General features: G+C 45.8%; 1 protein-coding gene across 1 annotated transcript in view; it reads right to left on the bottom strand.

Moving 5' to 3' along the window:
- LOC310799356 (sodium channel protein type 8 subunit alpha-like) overlaps positions 1-18829 on the bottom strand; it is a gene marked incomplete at both ends in the record, with an annotated part of 92466 nt that overhangs the window by 36899 nt on the left and 36738 nt on the right. Inside the window, 6 exons of the mRNA XM_083661948.1 lie at positions 896-1219; positions 2879-3157; positions 4233-4439; positions 8263-8404; positions 15571-15634; positions 16998-17219. Coding sequence (XP_083518074.1) covers positions 896-1219; positions 2879-3157; positions 4233-4439; positions 8263-8404; positions 15571-15634; positions 16998-17219 — 1238 coding nt within the window. The remainder of the gene's footprint in view (positions 1-895; positions 1220-2878; positions 3158-4232; positions 4440-8262; positions 8405-15570; positions 15635-16997; positions 17220-18829) is intronic.

Raw genomic sequence — 18829 nt, 5'->3', positions numbered from 1 at the left:
AGGAGAGAGAGAAATGTTTGTTCGTTGTTCCCCTGTAAAATACGGGTCATATCTTACGCCCAAGTGCAAGGGCAAGTGCAAACTCTTTGCTAGTTTCTAGCACTCAAAATCTCCCTTTCTCCCCCCTTTGAATGACCACTGGGTCAGTACATCAAATGACCACTGGGTCAGTACATCACATGACCACTGGGTCAGTACATCACATGACCACTGGGTCAGTACATCACATGACCACTGGGTCAGTACATCAAATGACGTGTTCCAGCGAGCCGGTGGTCATTCAAAGAAAGAGAGAAAAGGGAGATTTTGAGCGCTAGAAACTAGCAAAGATGTTGCCCTTGCACTTTGCACTGGACGTGAGATATGGCTCGTAGTCTTGTTTTGGATGAGAATGCAGTCAAGGCAATATAGGGGCTAATTTGGTGGTAAGTTGTAAGGGGAATTAAGGAAGGCTGCTACTGTATGGACTTCTTGTCAGTTATTAAAACACTGGAATAATAATCATGACGCTGGTTAAGACGCTGACTGAGTGATTAAGATTTCGACTGGTGGAAGATCAGTGCCTTGTAGAGAGCTGTTGAAAAAAGGGGCAGCAAGAAACGGTGTTAGATCCGGGGAGGCAGTGTGAGTAGCAGTATACGATGAAAAAAAAACAAAGACAGAATCTAGTAAGTAACGAGGGACTGGAAATAATAGATATTCAGACACCAGGAGGGGAAGGGGGGTACTGCGTTCAGAGCAGGAGAAAGTAGGAATAGGGACAAAGGGAGAAGGAGATGCTGCAGAGACCGGGAGGGAGGGGGGGGGGGGGGGGCACCACCATCATGCCTAGACTGTATCGGTGTCTCACGGACGTCCTTACACTGTCATCAGTGGCTGCCTTATCTATTTTCACCTCAGGCAGAAGCCGTCCGCCGGGCCCGGGGCCGATGAGGGACACCACGCCGTTGCAGTCCACCGTGCTGTTCCTCTTCCCGCCAGAGTGGGGCGCCAGCGGGTGGATGCGGGAGGAGCCCTGGCTGTAGCCGCTGTAGCTGTTGCGGCGGTAGGGGATGAACAGGGAGCCCCGGCGGTCCTCGCTCTCCTCCACCGTGCTGTGCTCGTCGTCGGCGAACTCGTTCTCCGAGCCCACGTCCTTGTTGCGGCCTTTGAAGCTGAAGATGCTGCTGCGGCTGTTGTGGCGCGACATGAAGGGCGAGCCGGGGATGCTGAGCAGTGACTTGGGGAGGGAGAGAGAGAGAGAGAGAGAGAGAGAGGGAGAGGGAGAGAGAGAGAGAGAGATGTGCACAGATGTGTAAAAGGTGGACACTGGACAGGGAATAATCAGAAGACAGAGTAAGGGGGTAGCGCCGTTCGTGAAAAATGAAGCAAAATGCGGAAGTGCCTTAAACCTGCATTCTTTCTAATGGCCAGCAGGGGGCGACTCCACTGGCTGCAAAAAGAAGTCAGATTACACGGAAGTCAATGGGATAATGACTCGACTTCTCGACTTGATTTATGACCTCCGGAAACACTTTCCTAATGAGTTCATGGTCTCAATCCCTAGTTTCAAGTCTTCTTCAACACACAGCGTGATGTTCATTTTGTAAATGATGGCCCCATCTAGAGTCAAATGGACGATAAATGACACTATGCTTTGGGGTGTGATTAACCCATTGATACCTGATGCAGCATTTGTGTGCGTATCCCTTTAAGACCGCGAACCGCGTTAACGCGGTTCGCGGTCTTAAAGGGATACGCACACAAATGAGGGATATACACGCAAATGCTGCATCAGGTATCAATGGGTTAACAGGTGGCATGTCCAGTGGTCGCAGCTCGTCGATTGTGGACCGATAGCAGGCGGTTCTGTGGGAAAGTCCTGGTCCCGCTGCTGGCTGCTCCTGGCTCCAAATAGCCAAGATGGCGACGGTCAAAATGGGGCTCGAGGCTTCATATTGTGAGTTCACAAACCAATGTGTGATGTCACGGTGGCTATGTCCATATTTATTATACAGTCTATATGGGACAGAGAGATCATCTCAAGCAAAATGCTTACATCAGATGAGGGCACATTGACAAGACCAAGTTTCATATATTTCTGATAATACAGTGAGTAGACCTGTGAAATATCGCCTTTCTCTGCCTACAATACAAAACATTATTGGCTGTTTTGTGACATACAATGAGCCTTTCATGGTCGTCTCCCCTTAAACTATGAGTCAGAATATGAATCTTAACTCCTATTTGGCACAGAAGAAGACTTAAACGGAGATGGAGAAGGGTTTTCTTTGTAATCATGATCAATCATTTTCTGTTACAAGTCTAGCATGAGCACTGCATCTTTGCAGTATGAAGTAACAAGAATATTCACAGTTTACAGTGAAATTTTAATTACAGCTAACATGATTTGATTAATTATCTTTTCCTTGTTATGTATGTTGTATTTGGCCGTCTATCCGTAAAGAAGGCCATAAGAGCTGAGTAATTGTGAATAAAACAGAATTGAATTAAAAACAATCAAATGTATAATCTCATCTACAGCGCAATAATTCAAATAAAAGCCAAACACACACACAGACATTACACACACAACATAACGTCCCATTATATTATCAGGCCACGTAGCTCGTCAGTTTACAAGCACACAACTTCTACATGTCACGACCCCCTTCTGTATGATGGGCTGCCCTAAAGACTCTGGATTTGTTCTGCGATGCATATTTTTTTTACTCACAAATTGTTTCCACCCAGTTTGAACGACAGTTGGATGTAAGTTCCTCCTCTAGTTGAGAGAGACTGAGAATCTGAATCTAATGAGGCGGAAGTCGATCTCATATAAAACCAAGCCGATTGTAGTCGTTTCTTCTGACTGCCCAGTCAAACAGCAGGTTTTTACCTGGTTCATGATGGACGTCTTCCTCCCCAGACGGCTGCCTGGGAAACGGATGGTGCTTCTCTTGCTGCCATCGTCCGACTCGGACTTGACGACCTTCTCGCTGTCGCCCTTCTCTTTCTCCTGCTCTTTCTGACGCCATTTCTTCTTGCGGTTGCGTCGCTCCTTGGCGCTCTTGGAGCTCAGCTTAGAAACCTCAGAAGAGCTACGGGACAAGTGTCCTCCTTCATCCTCTAAGGCCGCCTCTGACACCGTGCCCGCAGATGTCGCCATAGCAGCAGCCTGGGGGGGGGGGGGGGGGAGTGGAGAAACATCAGCCCATTGTAACCAGAAAACATGAAAAATAATGTGTAATAAGGAGGCATCTGGGCAGTGCAGCGGTAGATTCCCTGCCTACCAATACGAGGGTCACAGGTTCGAGCCCCCGTGTTACCTCCGGCTTGGCCGCGTGCCCCCATACAGGCACAATTGGCCATGTTTGCGGTTGGGAAGCCGGATTAAGGGTATGTGTCCTGGTCGCTGCACTAGTGCCTCCTCTGGTCGGTCGGCGCGCCGGGGGTGGGAGAGATCCCAAATACATGATCCAAGTGTGTGTGCTGTACAGTATGTGTGTGTGCTGTACAGTATGTGTGTGTGTGATGTACAGTATGTGTGTATGCTGTACAGTATGTGTGTGTGTGTGTGTGTGTGTGTGTGTGTGTGTGCTGTACAGTATGTGTGTGTGATGTACAGTGTGTGTGTGTGTGTGTGTGTGTGTGTGTGTGTGTGTGTGTGCTGTACAGTATGTGTGTATGCTGTACAGTATGTGTGTGTGTGTGTGTGTGTGTGTGTGTGTGTGTGTGTGTGTGTGCTGTACAGTATGTGTGTGTGATGTACAGTGTGTGTGTGTGTGTGTGTGTGTGTGTGTGTGTGTGTGTGTGTGTGCTGTACAGTATGTGTGTATGCTGTACAGTATGTGTGTGTGTGTGTGTGTGTGTGTGTGTGTGTCTGTGTGCTGTACAGTGTGTGTGTGTGTGTGTGTGTGTGTGTGTGTGTGTGTGTGTGTGTGCTGTACAGTATGTGTGTGTGTGCTGTACAGTATTTGTGTGTGTGTGTGTGTGTGTGTGTGTGTGCTGTACAGTATGTGTGTGTGTGTGTGTGTGTGTGTGTGTGTGTGTGTGCTGTACAGTATGTGTGTGTGTGCTGTACCGTATGTGTGTGTGTGTGTGTGTGTGTGTGTGCTGTACAGTATGTGTGTGTGTGTGTGTGTGTGTGTGTGTGTGTGTGTGTGTGTGTGTGTGTGTGTGTGTGTGTGTGTGTGTGTGCTGTACTGTACAGTATGTGTGTGTGTGCTGTACAGTATGTGTGAGAGACTGACCTGAGTCTCCTCCTGCTGCTTCTTGATCAGCTCCAGCATGGCCTTGAACTCGGCCTCTTTCTGCTCCGCCTCCTCGATGGTGGCCTGGTTCTGCTCTTCATAAGCCATGGCCACCACAGCCAAGATGAGATTCACCAGGTAGAAGGAGCCCACAAAGATCACCAGCACAAAGAAGATCATGTAGGTTTTCCCCGCGGCTCGCAGAGTCTGACAGAGACACACGGACACAAAGTCATGAGAATGAGTCAGAGTGCGATTTGGAGCGACTTTGCACGTACTGTAAGGTCACCTTTTGAAATCTTTTGTATTATCTTGCTATTACTAAGACCAGTGCAGTGCCCGTTCGCCCCACTGCTGCACAAAGTGCCGTTTACTTGTTGATTCAAAGTTGATTCATATCCAATCCAAATGTGTCGCGTGTCCAAATTACACCATGCTATGCGGAGACACACACACAGACAGACAGGCAGACAGACAGACAGACAAACAAACAGAGATTCCTTGCTTTATAGTAGAGATGATATAAATTGAATACACCTTGGCAAAGTGTTGGTTTTATGTTTATGAGTTTTTTTCTGCAGTACTTTGTTATATTGTCAGAGTATTGTGTATGTCTGTTCTGTTGTGTCAGCATTGCCAGTGTCTTTATATCCTCTAGGGCGGCTCCCAGCAAGACGGAAGCTTCCTTAAAAACATGCGCACCCACGCACGGACACACGCGCACGGACACACACGCGCGCCACACACACACACGCACACACACACACATACACACACAAACAGCGACTGGGCTGAAGTGAATCTGCTATGTCTGTGGTGGTACAAAATGTGCAAGAGGAGCAAAGAAATGAAAGCGTAGTGTCATGTTAGTACAGTTAAAGTTATTGATAAGTCGCTATGTGCATGTTTGCTTTATGTGTGCCTGTATATTAGTGATGCGCGGGTCGACCCACAACCCGTGGTTTAGGGGTGGGCATCGCAGAGTAACTCACGATATGACACTATCATGATACTCTCTCTCTCTCTCTCGCTCTCTCTCTCTCACACACATACACACTCACACAGAGACAGCGGACCTAATCGAGCTAGCTAGTAGCCTGCAGCGTTACCTGCAGGCACACTTCGGTGTTGACGAGTGCCAGGAGGACATCACGTCCTTGTCTTTTGGAGGGATCACCACACCACCACATGCCCTCTCCTGTCCATGCTGGCGAGAGTGCTGCTGTCTGTTCCAGCAACAAGCACAGTCCTGTGAGCACCTTCAGCTCAGCTGCTCGTGTGATGGAAGCAGCAACCAGCAGGCTGCTCGCGCGCGCGGCCGTAATGCATGAAATTGGCAGTTTGCGGGCCCGCTGGGTCGGGTTCGGCATTAGCGCATATTTTGGCGTGGTGGGCGGGGCGGACTGGCTCTCATAATCGGTTGGGGCGGGTCCAATACTGCGTTCAAGACACCTCGGAACTCGAAATTGAACGGTCGTCGAGGTCGGAAGAGAGCTGAACACTCAGGTGACATTTCTTGGCCCGGAGGTGAGTTTCCCCATTCATTTTCTCCATAGACATTTTGAAAAATCCTTATATAACGAGTTTTAACGCTGGAACCAAGCCAACCCGTGACCTACTGAATCGGGAACCGTTCCCCCGTCCCCCATTATTTTTGGTTTTTGCTCCAACTGTCGACGAGCCACCTGACAGTGAGGAGAGAGATACCTCTGACAGTGAGGAGAGAGATACCTCTGACAGTGAGGAGAGAGATACCTCTGACAGTGAGGAGAGAGATACCTCTGACAGTGAGGAGAGAGATACCGATTCAAAGTGATCAAGGACAGCTGGGGACAAAGGAGGAGGAGAGAGAGGGGTCCATGGTCATGGAAGTGGGTGAAGACCTATGAGCAGAAATCTTGTCAGTGAAAATTTTAAAAAGTTTTCACAGAGTGTGGGTGACGGCAGACTACGAGTTGAAGGTATTGAAGATAACCTGAGGCCTATGACTATTATTTGTGACAAGGTTAGATATAAACTCTGTTTTAGCAGTAGGTGAAGATGGACTTGAGGGTGGAGGTGTAGAAGGGCACCATTTTTCCTTTCGGCATTTTGAATTTCTTCCGCTGCCGCACGAAGTACATCCTCTGTTGTGCCTTCTTGGTGAGAGCTCTGATGTCCAGCTCCCATTTCAGGTCCCGGCTGATGATGGACTCCAGGAATCAAAAGGACTGCACAGTGTTGACTGGAGAGTCACCCAGGGTGTTGGGGGAAGGTGGTGCTGCAGCTGTTGGTGTGTACAGGGAGAAGAAGTATGGAGAGAAGATACCGCCCTGCGCAGCTCCGGTGCTGATGGTCCGGGAGTCTGTAACATGCTTCCCCAGTCTTACGTGCTGCTTCCTGTTCATCAGGAAGTCGGTGGACCATCTGCACGCCCAGCTGGGAGAGCTTCTCATACAGGGGGGCTGGGATGATCGTATTGAAGGCCTAGAAGCTAAAGTCCACAAACAGGATCCTGGCATAGGCTCCTGCACTGTCCAGGTACATGGGGATGTAGTGGAGGGCCAGGTTTATGGCATCGTCTACAGACCTGTTGGCTCTGTAGGCGAAGTGCAGGGGGTCCAGGAGTGGGTCCATGATGGATTTTTAGGTAGGACTGAACAAGCCGTTCAAATGACTTCATGACCAGAGAGCTCAAGCCTTTCCAAACAGAGGCTGGATCATTGCTCGAGACCTGTTGATGGAGTCGTCGCGAACACAGGAGTTTAGCGCCTCGTATTGCCTTATCAAACCTGTATCTGCACTCTTTAAACCGCTGTTTGTCTCTACTTCTGAACGCCTCCTCTTTCTCCAGTCTGCACTTTCTTGAGTTCAGCAGTGAACTAGCTCTAAAGGTCATTTGTTGAATCTATGGTTGATGAAAAGTTTGCTTGACAAACATAAACTGTATCTATCTACCTATCTGACCGCTGTTCTGACTGCTTAGATTTTACATGTAGCTGCGACTTTTGTAACACAAATGTCAGATCCTCGCCCACAATAGAAGCCTCACGTTGAAAGAAAGACAAGTTCCTGACAGGAAGTGGCTAGTCTCACACTTGCAGCTATTTCTGAGCACGCTTCCTCCCTTCCTTTTTATTTAGAGGGCAAATGAACTGAGTGGGAGAGAGCTGCTGAGAGGCACTTTTGCTGATTCATTCAGGTATTACCATGATGATGTGATTTCTTTATGATGTAGGGAGGACAAAATCATCAGTCCTGCTTAGGGAGTGTTTCACTTCTCTGGATTATGTGCTGAGGACTGAAGAGGCTTACTGAAGAATTTAAAATCTCTGGAACAAGTGTAAACAAAGGGCCTACTGCAGAGTGTAATGCGATAAAAAAATATATATCTGTCATTCCGGCCGCCTAAATGGGCGAAAATGGCGAATTAGTGGCCAAAATGAGCCAACACAGGTTCAGCACCATGGAGAACTCCATTCGCTAGCTACTGATGGTGGAGTGGAAGAGCACACCTGAGCAGAGTTGGAATCAGCCAGGGAAGTGGACTATAAAACCCATGGCGAGAGAGAGGAGAGGCTGCATGCCAACTCTGTGAGCGATGCCTGACTAAATGTCCAGTGATTGTGTGCTTCAGCGGGTATCAGAACTATAATAAGAATGCAAGTCTCTGTGTTTGAGTGAGTGAGTGAACAGAAATTGTGTTCGGCCCCAGCTATGCCATTTTACATGTGATGATCGCACTGAATCTTTCAGGAAGTGTAAGGAGCACCCCTCCGGGTGGCCCAACACAGTCGGATCTTTTAATTAGGTAATTAGGGCTGATTAATGGCCGAACTTGTGATGTTGTGCAGCCTCCACCGGTCACACAGGGACCCTAGTGATGTGAGATGGAGGAGGAGAGGCAGCTTGGGAGAAGAAGACTTTACCAGCATGTAAAGATTCTCCCAGAGGTCTAGTGATGTGAGGTGGAGGAGGAGAGGCAGGTGGGGAGAAGAAGACGACATGTGAGATGGAGGAGGAGAGGCAGGGGGGGAGAAGCAGACTTTACCAGCATGTAAAGATTCTCCCAGAAGTCTTGGGTCATGAGGCGGAAGAGGGTGAGGAAAGCCCATCCGAAGCTGTCAAAACTGGTGTAGCCATAGTTGGGGTTCCTTCCTGCCTTCATACACATGTAGCCCTCCGGACAGTGCCTGCCAGGAACACACAACAATGGATAAAGTGTTATTTAACTGATTCTCATTTGTAAGGAGTCCTGTATCACTATGGTCAAATGTGCCACTTCAGCACTAACCCAGTTAAACGATTAAAGATACAGGCATCACTGCCTGGGTAGCAAAGACACGGGGAATTAAAGAAATTGCATTTTTTTTTTGCGTGTTCTCTATATTCAAAGTTGGGAACTTTCCATGGGAATAAATTAGAATATATGGGAATGAATTACAGGAATAAACTGGAAATTTGTTTTTTGTTTTTATAATACGACCGAGAGGGACCAACATGTTCCTCCAGTAGCCTGTTGAAATGTGTTTCCCCACGGTGAAGTTGTTTCTCTAAATGTCTGTGCAATGTTATGTTGAGGAGCAGCAGTGTTATGTTGAGGAGCAGCAGTGTTATGTTGAGGAGCAGCAATGTTATGTTGAGGAGCAGCAATGTTATGTTGAGGAGCACCAATGTTATGTTGAGGAGCAGCAGTGTGATGTTGAGGAGCACCAATGTTATGTTGAGGAGCAGCAATGTTATGTTGAGGAGCAGCAGTGTTATGTTGAGGAGCAGCAGTGTGATGTTGAGGAGCAGCAGTGTGATGTTGAGGAGCACCAATGTTATATTGAGGAGCAGCAATGTTTATGTTGAGGAGCAGCAGTGTGATGTTGAGGAGCAGCAGTGTGATGTTGAGGAGCAGCAGTGTGATGTTGAGGAGCAGCAATGTTTATGTTGAGGAGCAGCAGTGTTATGTTGAGGAGCAGCAATGTTTATGTTGAGGAGCAGCAGTGTTATGTTGAGGAGCAGCAATGTTATGTTGAGGAGCAGCAGTGTTATGTTGAGGAGCAGCAGTGTGATGTTGAGGAGCAGCAGTGTGATGTTGAGGAGCACCAATGTTATATTGAGGAGCAGCAATGTTTATGTTGAGGAGCAGCAGTGTGATGTTGAGGAGCAGCAATGTTATGTTGAGGAGCAGCAGTGTGATGTTGAGGAGCAGCAGTGTTATGTTGAGGAGCAGCAGTGTTATGTTGAGGAGCAGCAATGTTATGTTGAGGAGCAGCAGTGTGATGTTGAGGAGCAGCAGTGTTATGTTGAGGAGCAGCAATGTTATGTTGAGGAGCAGCAGTGTTATGTTGAGGAGCAGCAATGTTATGTTGAGGAGCAGCAGTGTGATGTTGAGGAGCACCAATGTTATGTTGAGGAGCAGCAGTGTGATGTTGAGGAGCAGCAGTGTTATGTTGAGGAGCAGCAATGTGATGTTGAGGAGCAGCAATGTGATGTTGAGGAGCAGCAATGTTATGTTGAGGAGCAGCAGTGTTATGTTGAGGAGCAGTAATGTTATGTTGAGGAGCAGCAGTGTTATGTTGAGGAGCAGTAATGTTATGTTGAGGAGCAGCAGTGTTATGTTGAGGAGCAGCAGTGTTATGTTGAGGAGCAGTAATGTTATGTTGAGGAGCAGCAGTGTGATGTTGAGGAGCAGCAGTGTTATGTTGAGGAGCAGCAATGTTATGTTGAGGAGCAGCAATGTGATGTTGAGGAGCAGCAGTGTTATGTTGAGGAGCAGCAATGTTATGTTGAGGAGCAGCAGTGTTATGTTGAGGAGCAGTAATGTTATGTTGAGGAGCAGCAGTGTTATGTTGAGGAGCAGCAGTGTGATGTTGAGGAGCAGCAGTGTTATGTTGAGGAGCAGCAGTGTGATGTTGAGGAGCAGCAATGTTATGTTGAGGAGCAGCAGTGTTATGTTGAGGAGCAGCAATGTTATGTTGAGGAGCAGCAATGTGATGTTGAGGAGCAGCAGTGTGATGTTGAGGAGCAGCAATGTTATGTTGAGGAGCAGCAATGTTATGTTGAGCAGCAGCAGTGTGATGTTGAGGAGTAGCAATGTTATGTTGAGGAGCAGCAATGTTATGTTGAGGAGCAGCAGTGTGATGTTGAGCAGCAGCAATGTTATGTTGAGGAGCAGCAATGTTATGTTGAGGAGCAGCAGTGTGATGTTGAGCAGCAGCAGTGTGATGTTGAGGAGCAGCAATGTTATGTTGAGGAGCAGCAGTGTTATGTTGAGGAGCAGCAGTGTGATGTTGAGGAGCAGCAATGTTATGTTGAGCAGCAGCAGTGTGATGTTGAGGAGCAGCAATGTTATGTTGAGGAGCAGCAATGTTATGTTGAGGAGCAGCAGTGTTATGTTGAGGAGCAGTAATGTTATGTTGAGGAGCAGTAATGTTATGTTGAGGAGCAGTAATGTTATGTTGAGGAGCAACAATGTTATGTTGAGGAGCAGCAATGTTATGTTGAGGAGCAGCAGTGTGATGTTGAGGAGCAGTAATGTTATGTTGAGGAGCAGCAATGTTATGTTGAGGAGCAGCAATATTATGTTGAGGAGCAGCAATATTATGTTGAAGAGCAGCAATATTATGTTGAGGAGCAGCAATATTATGTTGAGGAGCAGCAATATTATGTTGAGGAGCAGCAATATTATGTTGAGGAGCAGCAATGTTATGTTGAGGAGCAGCAATGTTATGTTGAGGAGCAGCAATGTTATGTTGAGGAGCAGCAGTGTGATGTTGAGGAGCAGTAATGTTATGTTGAGGAGCAGCAATGTTATGTTGAGGAGCAGCAATGTGATGTTGAGGAGCAGCAGTGTTATGTTGAGGAGCAGTAATGTTATGTTGAGGAGCAGTAATGTTATGTTGAGGAGCAGTAATGTTATGTTGAGGAGCAGTAATGTTATGTTGAGGAGCAGCAATGTTATGTTGAGGAGCAGCAATGTTATGTTGAGGAGCAGTAATGTTATGTTGAGGAGCAGCAATGTTATGTTGAGGAGCAGTAATGTTATGTTGAGGAGCAGTAATGTTATGTTGAGGAGCAGCAATGTTATGTTGAGGAGCAGTAATGTTATGTTGAGGAGCAGCAATGTTATGTTGAGGAGCAGTAATGTTATGTTGAGGAGCAGTAATGTTATGTTGAGGAGCAGTAATGTTATGTTGAGGAGCAGCAATATTATGTTGAGGAGCAGCAATGTTATGTTGAGGAGCAGTAATGTTATGTTGAGGAGCAGCAATATTATGTTGAGGAGCAGTAATGTTATGTTGAGGAGCAGCAATGTTATGTTGAGGAGCAGCAGTGTGATGTTGAGGAGCAGTAATGTTATGTTGAGGAGCAGTAATGTTATGTTGAGGAGCAGCAATGTTATGTTGAGGAGCAGTAATGTTATGTTGAGGAGCAGTAATGTTATGTTGAGGAGCAGTAATGTTATGTTGAGGAGCAGCAATATTATGTTGAGGAGCAGCAATGTTATGTTGAGGAGCAGTAATGTTATGTTGAGGAGCAGCAATATTATGTTGAGGAGCAGTAATGTTATGTTGAGGAGCAGCAATGTTATGTTGAGGAGCAGCAGTGTGATGTTGAGGAGCAGTAATGTTATGTTGAGGAGCAGTAATGTTATGTTGAGCAGCAGCAATGTGATGTTGAGGAGCAGCAGTGTTATGTTGAGGAGCAGCAGTGTTATGTTGAGGAGCAGCAGTGTTATGTTGAGGAGCAGTAATGTTATGTTGAGGAGCAGCAATGTTATGTTGAGGAGCAGCAGTGTTATGTTGAGGAGCAGTAATGTTATGTTGAGGAGCAGCAGTGTTATGTTGAGGAGCAGCAGTGTTATGTTGAGGAGCAGCAATGTTATGTTGAGGAGCAGTAATGTTATGTTGAGGAGCAGTAATGTGATGTTGAGGAGCAGCAATGTTATGTTGAGGAGCAGTAATGTGATGTTGAGGAGCAGTAATGTTATGTTGAGGAGCAGTAATGTTATGTTGAGGAGCAGTAATGTGATGTTGAGGAGCAGCAATGTTATGTTGAGGAGCAGTAATGTGATGTTGAGGAGCAGTAATGTTATGTTGAGGAGCAGTAATGTTATGTTGAGGAGCAGTAATGTTATGTTGAGGAGCAGTAATGTTATGTTGAGGAGCAGTAATGTTATGTTGAGGAGCAGCAGTGTTGTGTTGAGGAGCAGTAATGTTATGTTGAGGAGCAGCAATGTTATGTTGAGGAGCAGCAATGTTATGTTGAGGAGCAGCAATGTTATGTTGAGGAGCAGCAGTGTTATGTTGAGGAGCAGTAATGTTGTGTTGAGGAGCAGTAATGTTATGTTGAGGAGCAGCAGTGTTATGTTGAGGAGCAGTAATGTTATGTTGAGGAGCAGCAGTGTTATGTTGAGGAGCAGCAGTGTTGTGTTGAGGAGCAGTAATGTTGTGTTGAGGAGCAGTAATGTTATGTTGAGGAGCAGCAGTGTTATGTTGAGGAGCAGTAATGTTGTGTTGAGGAGCAGTAATGTTGTGTTGAGGAGCAGCAATGTTGTGTTGAGGAGCAGCAATATTATGTTGAGGAGCAGCAATATTATGTTGAGGAGCAGCAATGTTATGTTGAGGAGCAGCAATGTTGTGTTGAGGAGCAGCAATATTATGTTGAGGAGCAGCAGTGTTATGTTGAGGAGCAGCAATATTATGTTGAGGAGCAGCAATGTTATGTTGAGGAGCAGCAATGTTGTGTTGAGGAGCAGCAATATTATGTTGAGGAGCAGCAATGTTATGTTGAGGAGCAGTAATGTTGTGTTGAGGAGCAGTAATGTTATGTTGAGGAGCAGCAGTGTTATGTTGAGGAGCAGTAATGTTATGTTGAGGAGCAGCAGTGTTATGTTGAGGAGCAGTAATGTTATGTTGAGGAGCAGTAATGTTGTGTTGAGGAGCAGTAATGTTATGTTGAGGAGCAGCAATGTTATGTTGAGGAGCAGTAATGTTATGTTGAGGAGCAGTAATGTTATGTTGAGGAGCAGCAATATTATGTTGAGGAGCAGCAATATTATGTTGAGGAGCAGTAATGTTATGTTGAGGAGCAGCAATGTTATGTTGAGGAGCAGTAATGTTATGTTGAGGAGCAGCAATGTTATGTTGAGGAGCAGTAATGTTGTGTTGAGGAGCAGTAATGTTATGTTGAGGAGCAGCAGTGTTATGTTGAGGAGCAGCAGTGTTATGTTGAGGAGCAGTAATGTTATGTTGAGGAGCAGCAGTGTTATGTTGAGGAGCAGTAATGTTATGTTGAGGAGCAGTAATGTTATGTTGAGGAGCAGTAATGTTGTGTTGAGGAGCAGCAATGTTATGTTGAGGAGCAGCAATGTTATGTTGAGGAGCAGTAATGTTGTGTTGAGGAGCAGTAATGTTATGTTGAGGAGCAGCAATATTATGTTGAGGAGCAGTAATGTTATGTTGAGGAGCAGTAATGTGATGTTGAGGAGCAGTAATGTTATGTTGAGGAGCAGTAATGTTATGTTGAGGAGCAGTAATGTGATGTTGAGGAGCAGTAATGTTATGTTGAGGAGCAGTAATGTTATGTTGAGGAGCAGTAATGTTATGTTGAGGAGCAGCAATGTTATGTTGAGGAGCAGTAATGTTATGTTGAGGAGCAGTAATGTTATGTTGAGGAGCAGTAATGTTATGTTGAGGAGCAGTAATGTTATGTTGAGGAGCAGCAATGTTATGTTGAGGAGCAGTAATGTTATGTTGAGGAGCAGCAATGTTATGTTGAGGAGCAGTAATGTTATGTTGAGGAGCAGCAATGTTATGTTGAGGAGCAGTAATGTTATGTTGAGGAGCAGTAATATTATGTTGAGGAGCAGCAGTGTTATGTTGAGGAGCAGTAATGTTATGTTGAGGAGCAGCAGTGTGATGTTGAGGAGCAGCAATGTTATGTTGAGGAGCAGCTGACACAGAGAGCAGGGAGAGCCTGCAGCAGTCTGATAGTCAATTACACCAAAACGGGGGGAAGGGGGGGAATACAGATAATTTTATATTTATTTATATTTTTATATCATATTTATACCGGTCCCTACCGGTGAATCACTTCCCTTCATTCAAATTGTGGACATTTGACTGTGCTTGTTCTTTTCATGAAGTCACAGCAGACATTCAAAGCTTCATTATAAAACATCAATAGAAGCTTCAAATGTGGGGAAAAAAACATTTATTACAGCCCTACGAATATATTAAGTCAAAAATGTAATTTTTTAAATTTGTATTAGAAATGTTTACATGCATGTCTGCTTAAGACAAAACAAAATGTTTATATTTACGTCTGTATATGATAAGGTAAATAGTTTGTATAAATTACCCCAGAAATTCCAGTTTATTCCCATATACTCCCATGAATTCCCATGGAAAGTTTACAACTTTGAATATTCCCGGAATTTTGGAACCCTGACTGCCCATTTTGGGTGAAACAGGTCCGGTGCATGAAAATAGCAAAAGCTATTTGTTTGGGTAAGTGTGTGACACAAGAATTTGTTTGAAATCAATTCATGAACAGCTTACTCATGCATGCTTATTTGTTGACTGCTCATTGAGGGCGATGAGTCGACTTTAACTCTAGAATACACAAGCACTGTGAAGGCTAGGGTGTATTTATTATTATTATTAGTATTATTATCATTATGTCTTTCAGATTCCCCCCCCATTTTCTCCCCAATTGTACTTGGCCAATTCTTCCCTCTGCTGCCCTGGTCGCTGCTCCACCCTCTGCCCATCTGGGGAGAGCCGAGACTAGCGCCATGCTTCCTCCGACACATGCGCAGTAGCCAGCTGCTTCTTTTCACCCGACAGCGGGAGCTCCACCGGTAGGACGTGGCATGTGGGAGGATCACGCTACTCCCACCAGTTCCCTTCTGCACCGAACAGGCGCCCCAACCGACCAGAGGAGGCGCTAGTGCATCGACCAGGACAATACCCTCAATCCGGCTTCCTTCCCGCAGACACCAGCCAATCGTGTCTTTATGGATGCCCAACCAAGCCGGAGGTAACACGAGGATGCAAACCTCCGCCCCTTGCGTTGGTAGGCAGGGAATCTACCGCTACACTACCCGGACGCCTGACTAGGGGGGGTAATTCTATACACAATATTGAGTCCAGTTACTGGGGTTTTAAAGAGAAAATCATCAAACACAGGGTCACTGCTGTTACACAGGTTCACTGCTGTTACACAGGGTCACTGCTGTTACACAGGGTCACTGCACTAATAAGTCAGTCCATGGTAGACAGCAGACACCTGCTGAAAAAAGAACTGGCATGCAAATAAACATGGTGACATTAACAGGTGTGTAGTGAGTGAAGCACGGATTTACCCCGAGTCAGAGCTGTTTCCACATATTAGAGCATCAATTTGACCATGGATGAAGTAGAAATTGGCTAGAAAAAGACAAGAGAACAGTCACTTAGTTTACTCATTAGGCAGTTGGTAATATGCTGTGTGTGTGTGTGGTGTGTGTGTGTGTGTGTGTGTTAAAAACACATCTACAAATGGACAAATGGGATTTTTTTTGCCCTCCCCTTAACAACACTGTTAACACCTCCACTGACTTAACAACAGACCTTATTTTATGCATTTAAGTGAAATTCCCATCTTAAAACCCCATTGAATTGTCCCCGTAGGATCCAGGAAGTCCGGGACTTCTGCCTTCTGACAACAAAAATATGTCATCCCTGCGGTACTCTATTGGCATGACTTTTAACAGGCTATTAAAGAAAAGATTTTGTTTTGGAATTATTTTGTGTTCTGTTTTTTTGGGGGGGCGGCCATCAATCCAATGTTGGGTCCCTAAATTGGCCCTCAGTCATCAAGACTTTGAGAAGTGTTGAAACCTGGGACTGTGGGCGTTTAGGTGTGTTTGTTCCCTTAAAGCCCCCAGAAACCCAAATCCACAATAACCTTCTAACTATGTAATTTAGGGTCATATTTGCATAAGAGTAAGCATATAAAAGTATCAATAATTAGACATTAGTTCCAATCCAAATCCTAAATATTACCATTTAAGTTTTTGTACTGTTCTTGATGTTGGGTTTGATGTGGGTGTGCTTATGCTCCAGACTTGTTACACAATAAGCTCCGCGAACCAATCAGGCTGAAGTGCCTCTCTGCCTTGCACATTCAAAAAATGCATCAGAATGTATCAAGTTGTGCAGCACTGTGGGGGGGGGGGGGGGGGGGGGGCACTGGGAGCACTTCAGCAGACACGCCTCCACAGGAAATTCATACATCCAGATACTCAACACTTTTTTCAGTTTTTTCTGCTGAAAATCAATATATATTGGAAATTAGCTGTGTTGTTGATGAATCCAGGTCAAAGTCCTGACATTTACTGTAAAATTGAGTAATTCCTCATCTCTTCTCACATACCTATAGTTCCATACAATCCAAAAAGGCCAGCTGTAGACTCACATTTCCCTCTCTTTCTATTGGCAGAGCTCTTGATCAGTGACGTCAACAAACCCAGCCCGCCCATCTCTCGGGCCTAGGCCCCTCCCAGCCAAAGTTTATAAAAGTGCCTGCACACCACGCTGGGCCTATGGAGTGTGGATAATTATTATTATATGTGAAAAATTATCGTTCAAATCTGGCTGGGTGGTTAACAACCGCTTTTTCTGTGGTGTGACAAACTCAAAACACAGATTTATTTGTGGTTTCCAGGGGCTTTAAATTGTCCATGTAAAAAAAAAGACCATTTTTATGCACTCACATCAACTGGTGATGTGGCGTGTGGCGAGAACTCACTTCTATTCATGATGTAGGTGTCCCAGTCAAAGCCCCTGCTGCCATTGGGCAGATACTGCTCAGTCATGTTGATTGGCCAGATAACACACTTCTGCCTCAGGTTGCCCATGAAGAGCTGCAGGCCGATCAGAGCGAAGACACTGAGACAGAAGACGGTCAGGATCATCACGTCCGACAGCTTCTTCACAGACTGGATCAGAGCACCCACAATGGTCTTCAGGCCTGGCCGATTAAGGGACAACACACACACACACACACACACACACACACACACACACACACACACACACACACACACACAGAGAGACACACTCGCACACGCACGCACGCACGCACGCACGCACACACACACACACACACACACACACAGACAGACAGACATACACACACACAGAAACCCACACACAGACATGCACACATGCACGAGCACACACACACACACACACACACACACACACACACACACACACACACACTCACACACACACACACACACACACAAGCACACATATGCGGACATACACAGGTATGCACATACACACAAACTCTCTCTCACACGCGCACACACACACACGCGCACACACACACACACACACACACAGACACACACACACATAGATACAAATAAATGGCAAGCTTGGCCACTGCAAGAATGAATGCACAGGCTGGGAGTGGCTATACAGCTGCAATTCAGAGCTGAGTCAAGTCACGCACATAAGGAACTTCTGATGGGCAGCGCAGACTCAGGCATGTTTAACCCTGTGCTGCACAGCTTCTTAATGTGAACATGGCTGCCGCCGGGCACATCAGAATGACCTGCTTCCTTCCACGTGCCTCCTACATGGCCAGGTCTCATGGCCAAGTCTCATTCCTGGCCAAGTCTCATGGCCAAGTCTCAGCAGAGACACTTGAGGAGAAGTGAAATGGGGTTTTTCAGCCTCTCTGTGCTCCCTCAAGCTAAAGGGTTTTAAAGCCTGTGCTTCGCTGCTGCGTAATGTCATGCTTGCCTTGATGAGAATCAATAGCTCAGACTGTTGTCTGCATTCGTTTCAATTATTAAATATAGTAGCAATCTTGCACGCTGCTCACGCTCAATTTCTAGGGTGGAGACGATGCGCCATGGGTGTAACATGTTATGGGGATTTATGACATCACTGATCACAATGTTCCGCCCTATAATACGGCTGATGATGTCACAATGTCTATGACATAATTAGTGGGTATGACATCATCAGTCAGGCCCGATGTCACTTTCGTAACACAAAACGTGACGCAAATTGTGACTAACAGACACCGCCGGCCCACCTAGGCAATTTTATTATTTAAAAACGGGAGGAAAAGAAGGAATAAGTACCGGTATATGAGTGACATCACTGGTTGTGAGCATGCGCAGTTAAGCAATTGTGGGTTGAGCATTCGGCAGTTAATCGGCAGTTAAGTGTAAATACTGCACAATAGAGAAACAAAACACTTGTGCTGCATTGTCCAAACTCCTTACAGCCCAGGAACCTGTATATTAGGAAAACCCCATTTCATATCAAATGCCTGAGGAGTTCTTCTTATCAAAAGTAGCCTATGTGTGAGAAAAACAATCTGCATTGTTTTTGCACTAAAAACTCAACAGACGGACTTATCTCAACTCTGAATGGCAGCCGAAACAATGGCCTGAGCAGATGTGCAAAGTACGTCAGTCTTCAGCACTTTTGTCGTCTCTTTCAGAATTTAGACTTGATATATTCACCTCAAGGTTTTAGCTACAGTATATGGTGATTAAACAGAGGTGCTTCCAGAAACCTTCAATAAAATCAAAGATATGTCTAAATAATATCTAA

The sequence above is a fragment of the Poromitra crassiceps genome (genome assembly GCF_964638095.1).
Source record: "Poromitra crassiceps genome assembly, chromosome: 27".
Classification (NCBI taxonomy): Eukaryota; Metazoa; Chordata; class Actinopteri; order Beryciformes; family Melamphaidae; genus Poromitra; species Poromitra crassiceps.
Note: the sequence above shows the minus strand (reverse complement) of the source record. Positions and strands in the feature narration are given on the sequence as shown.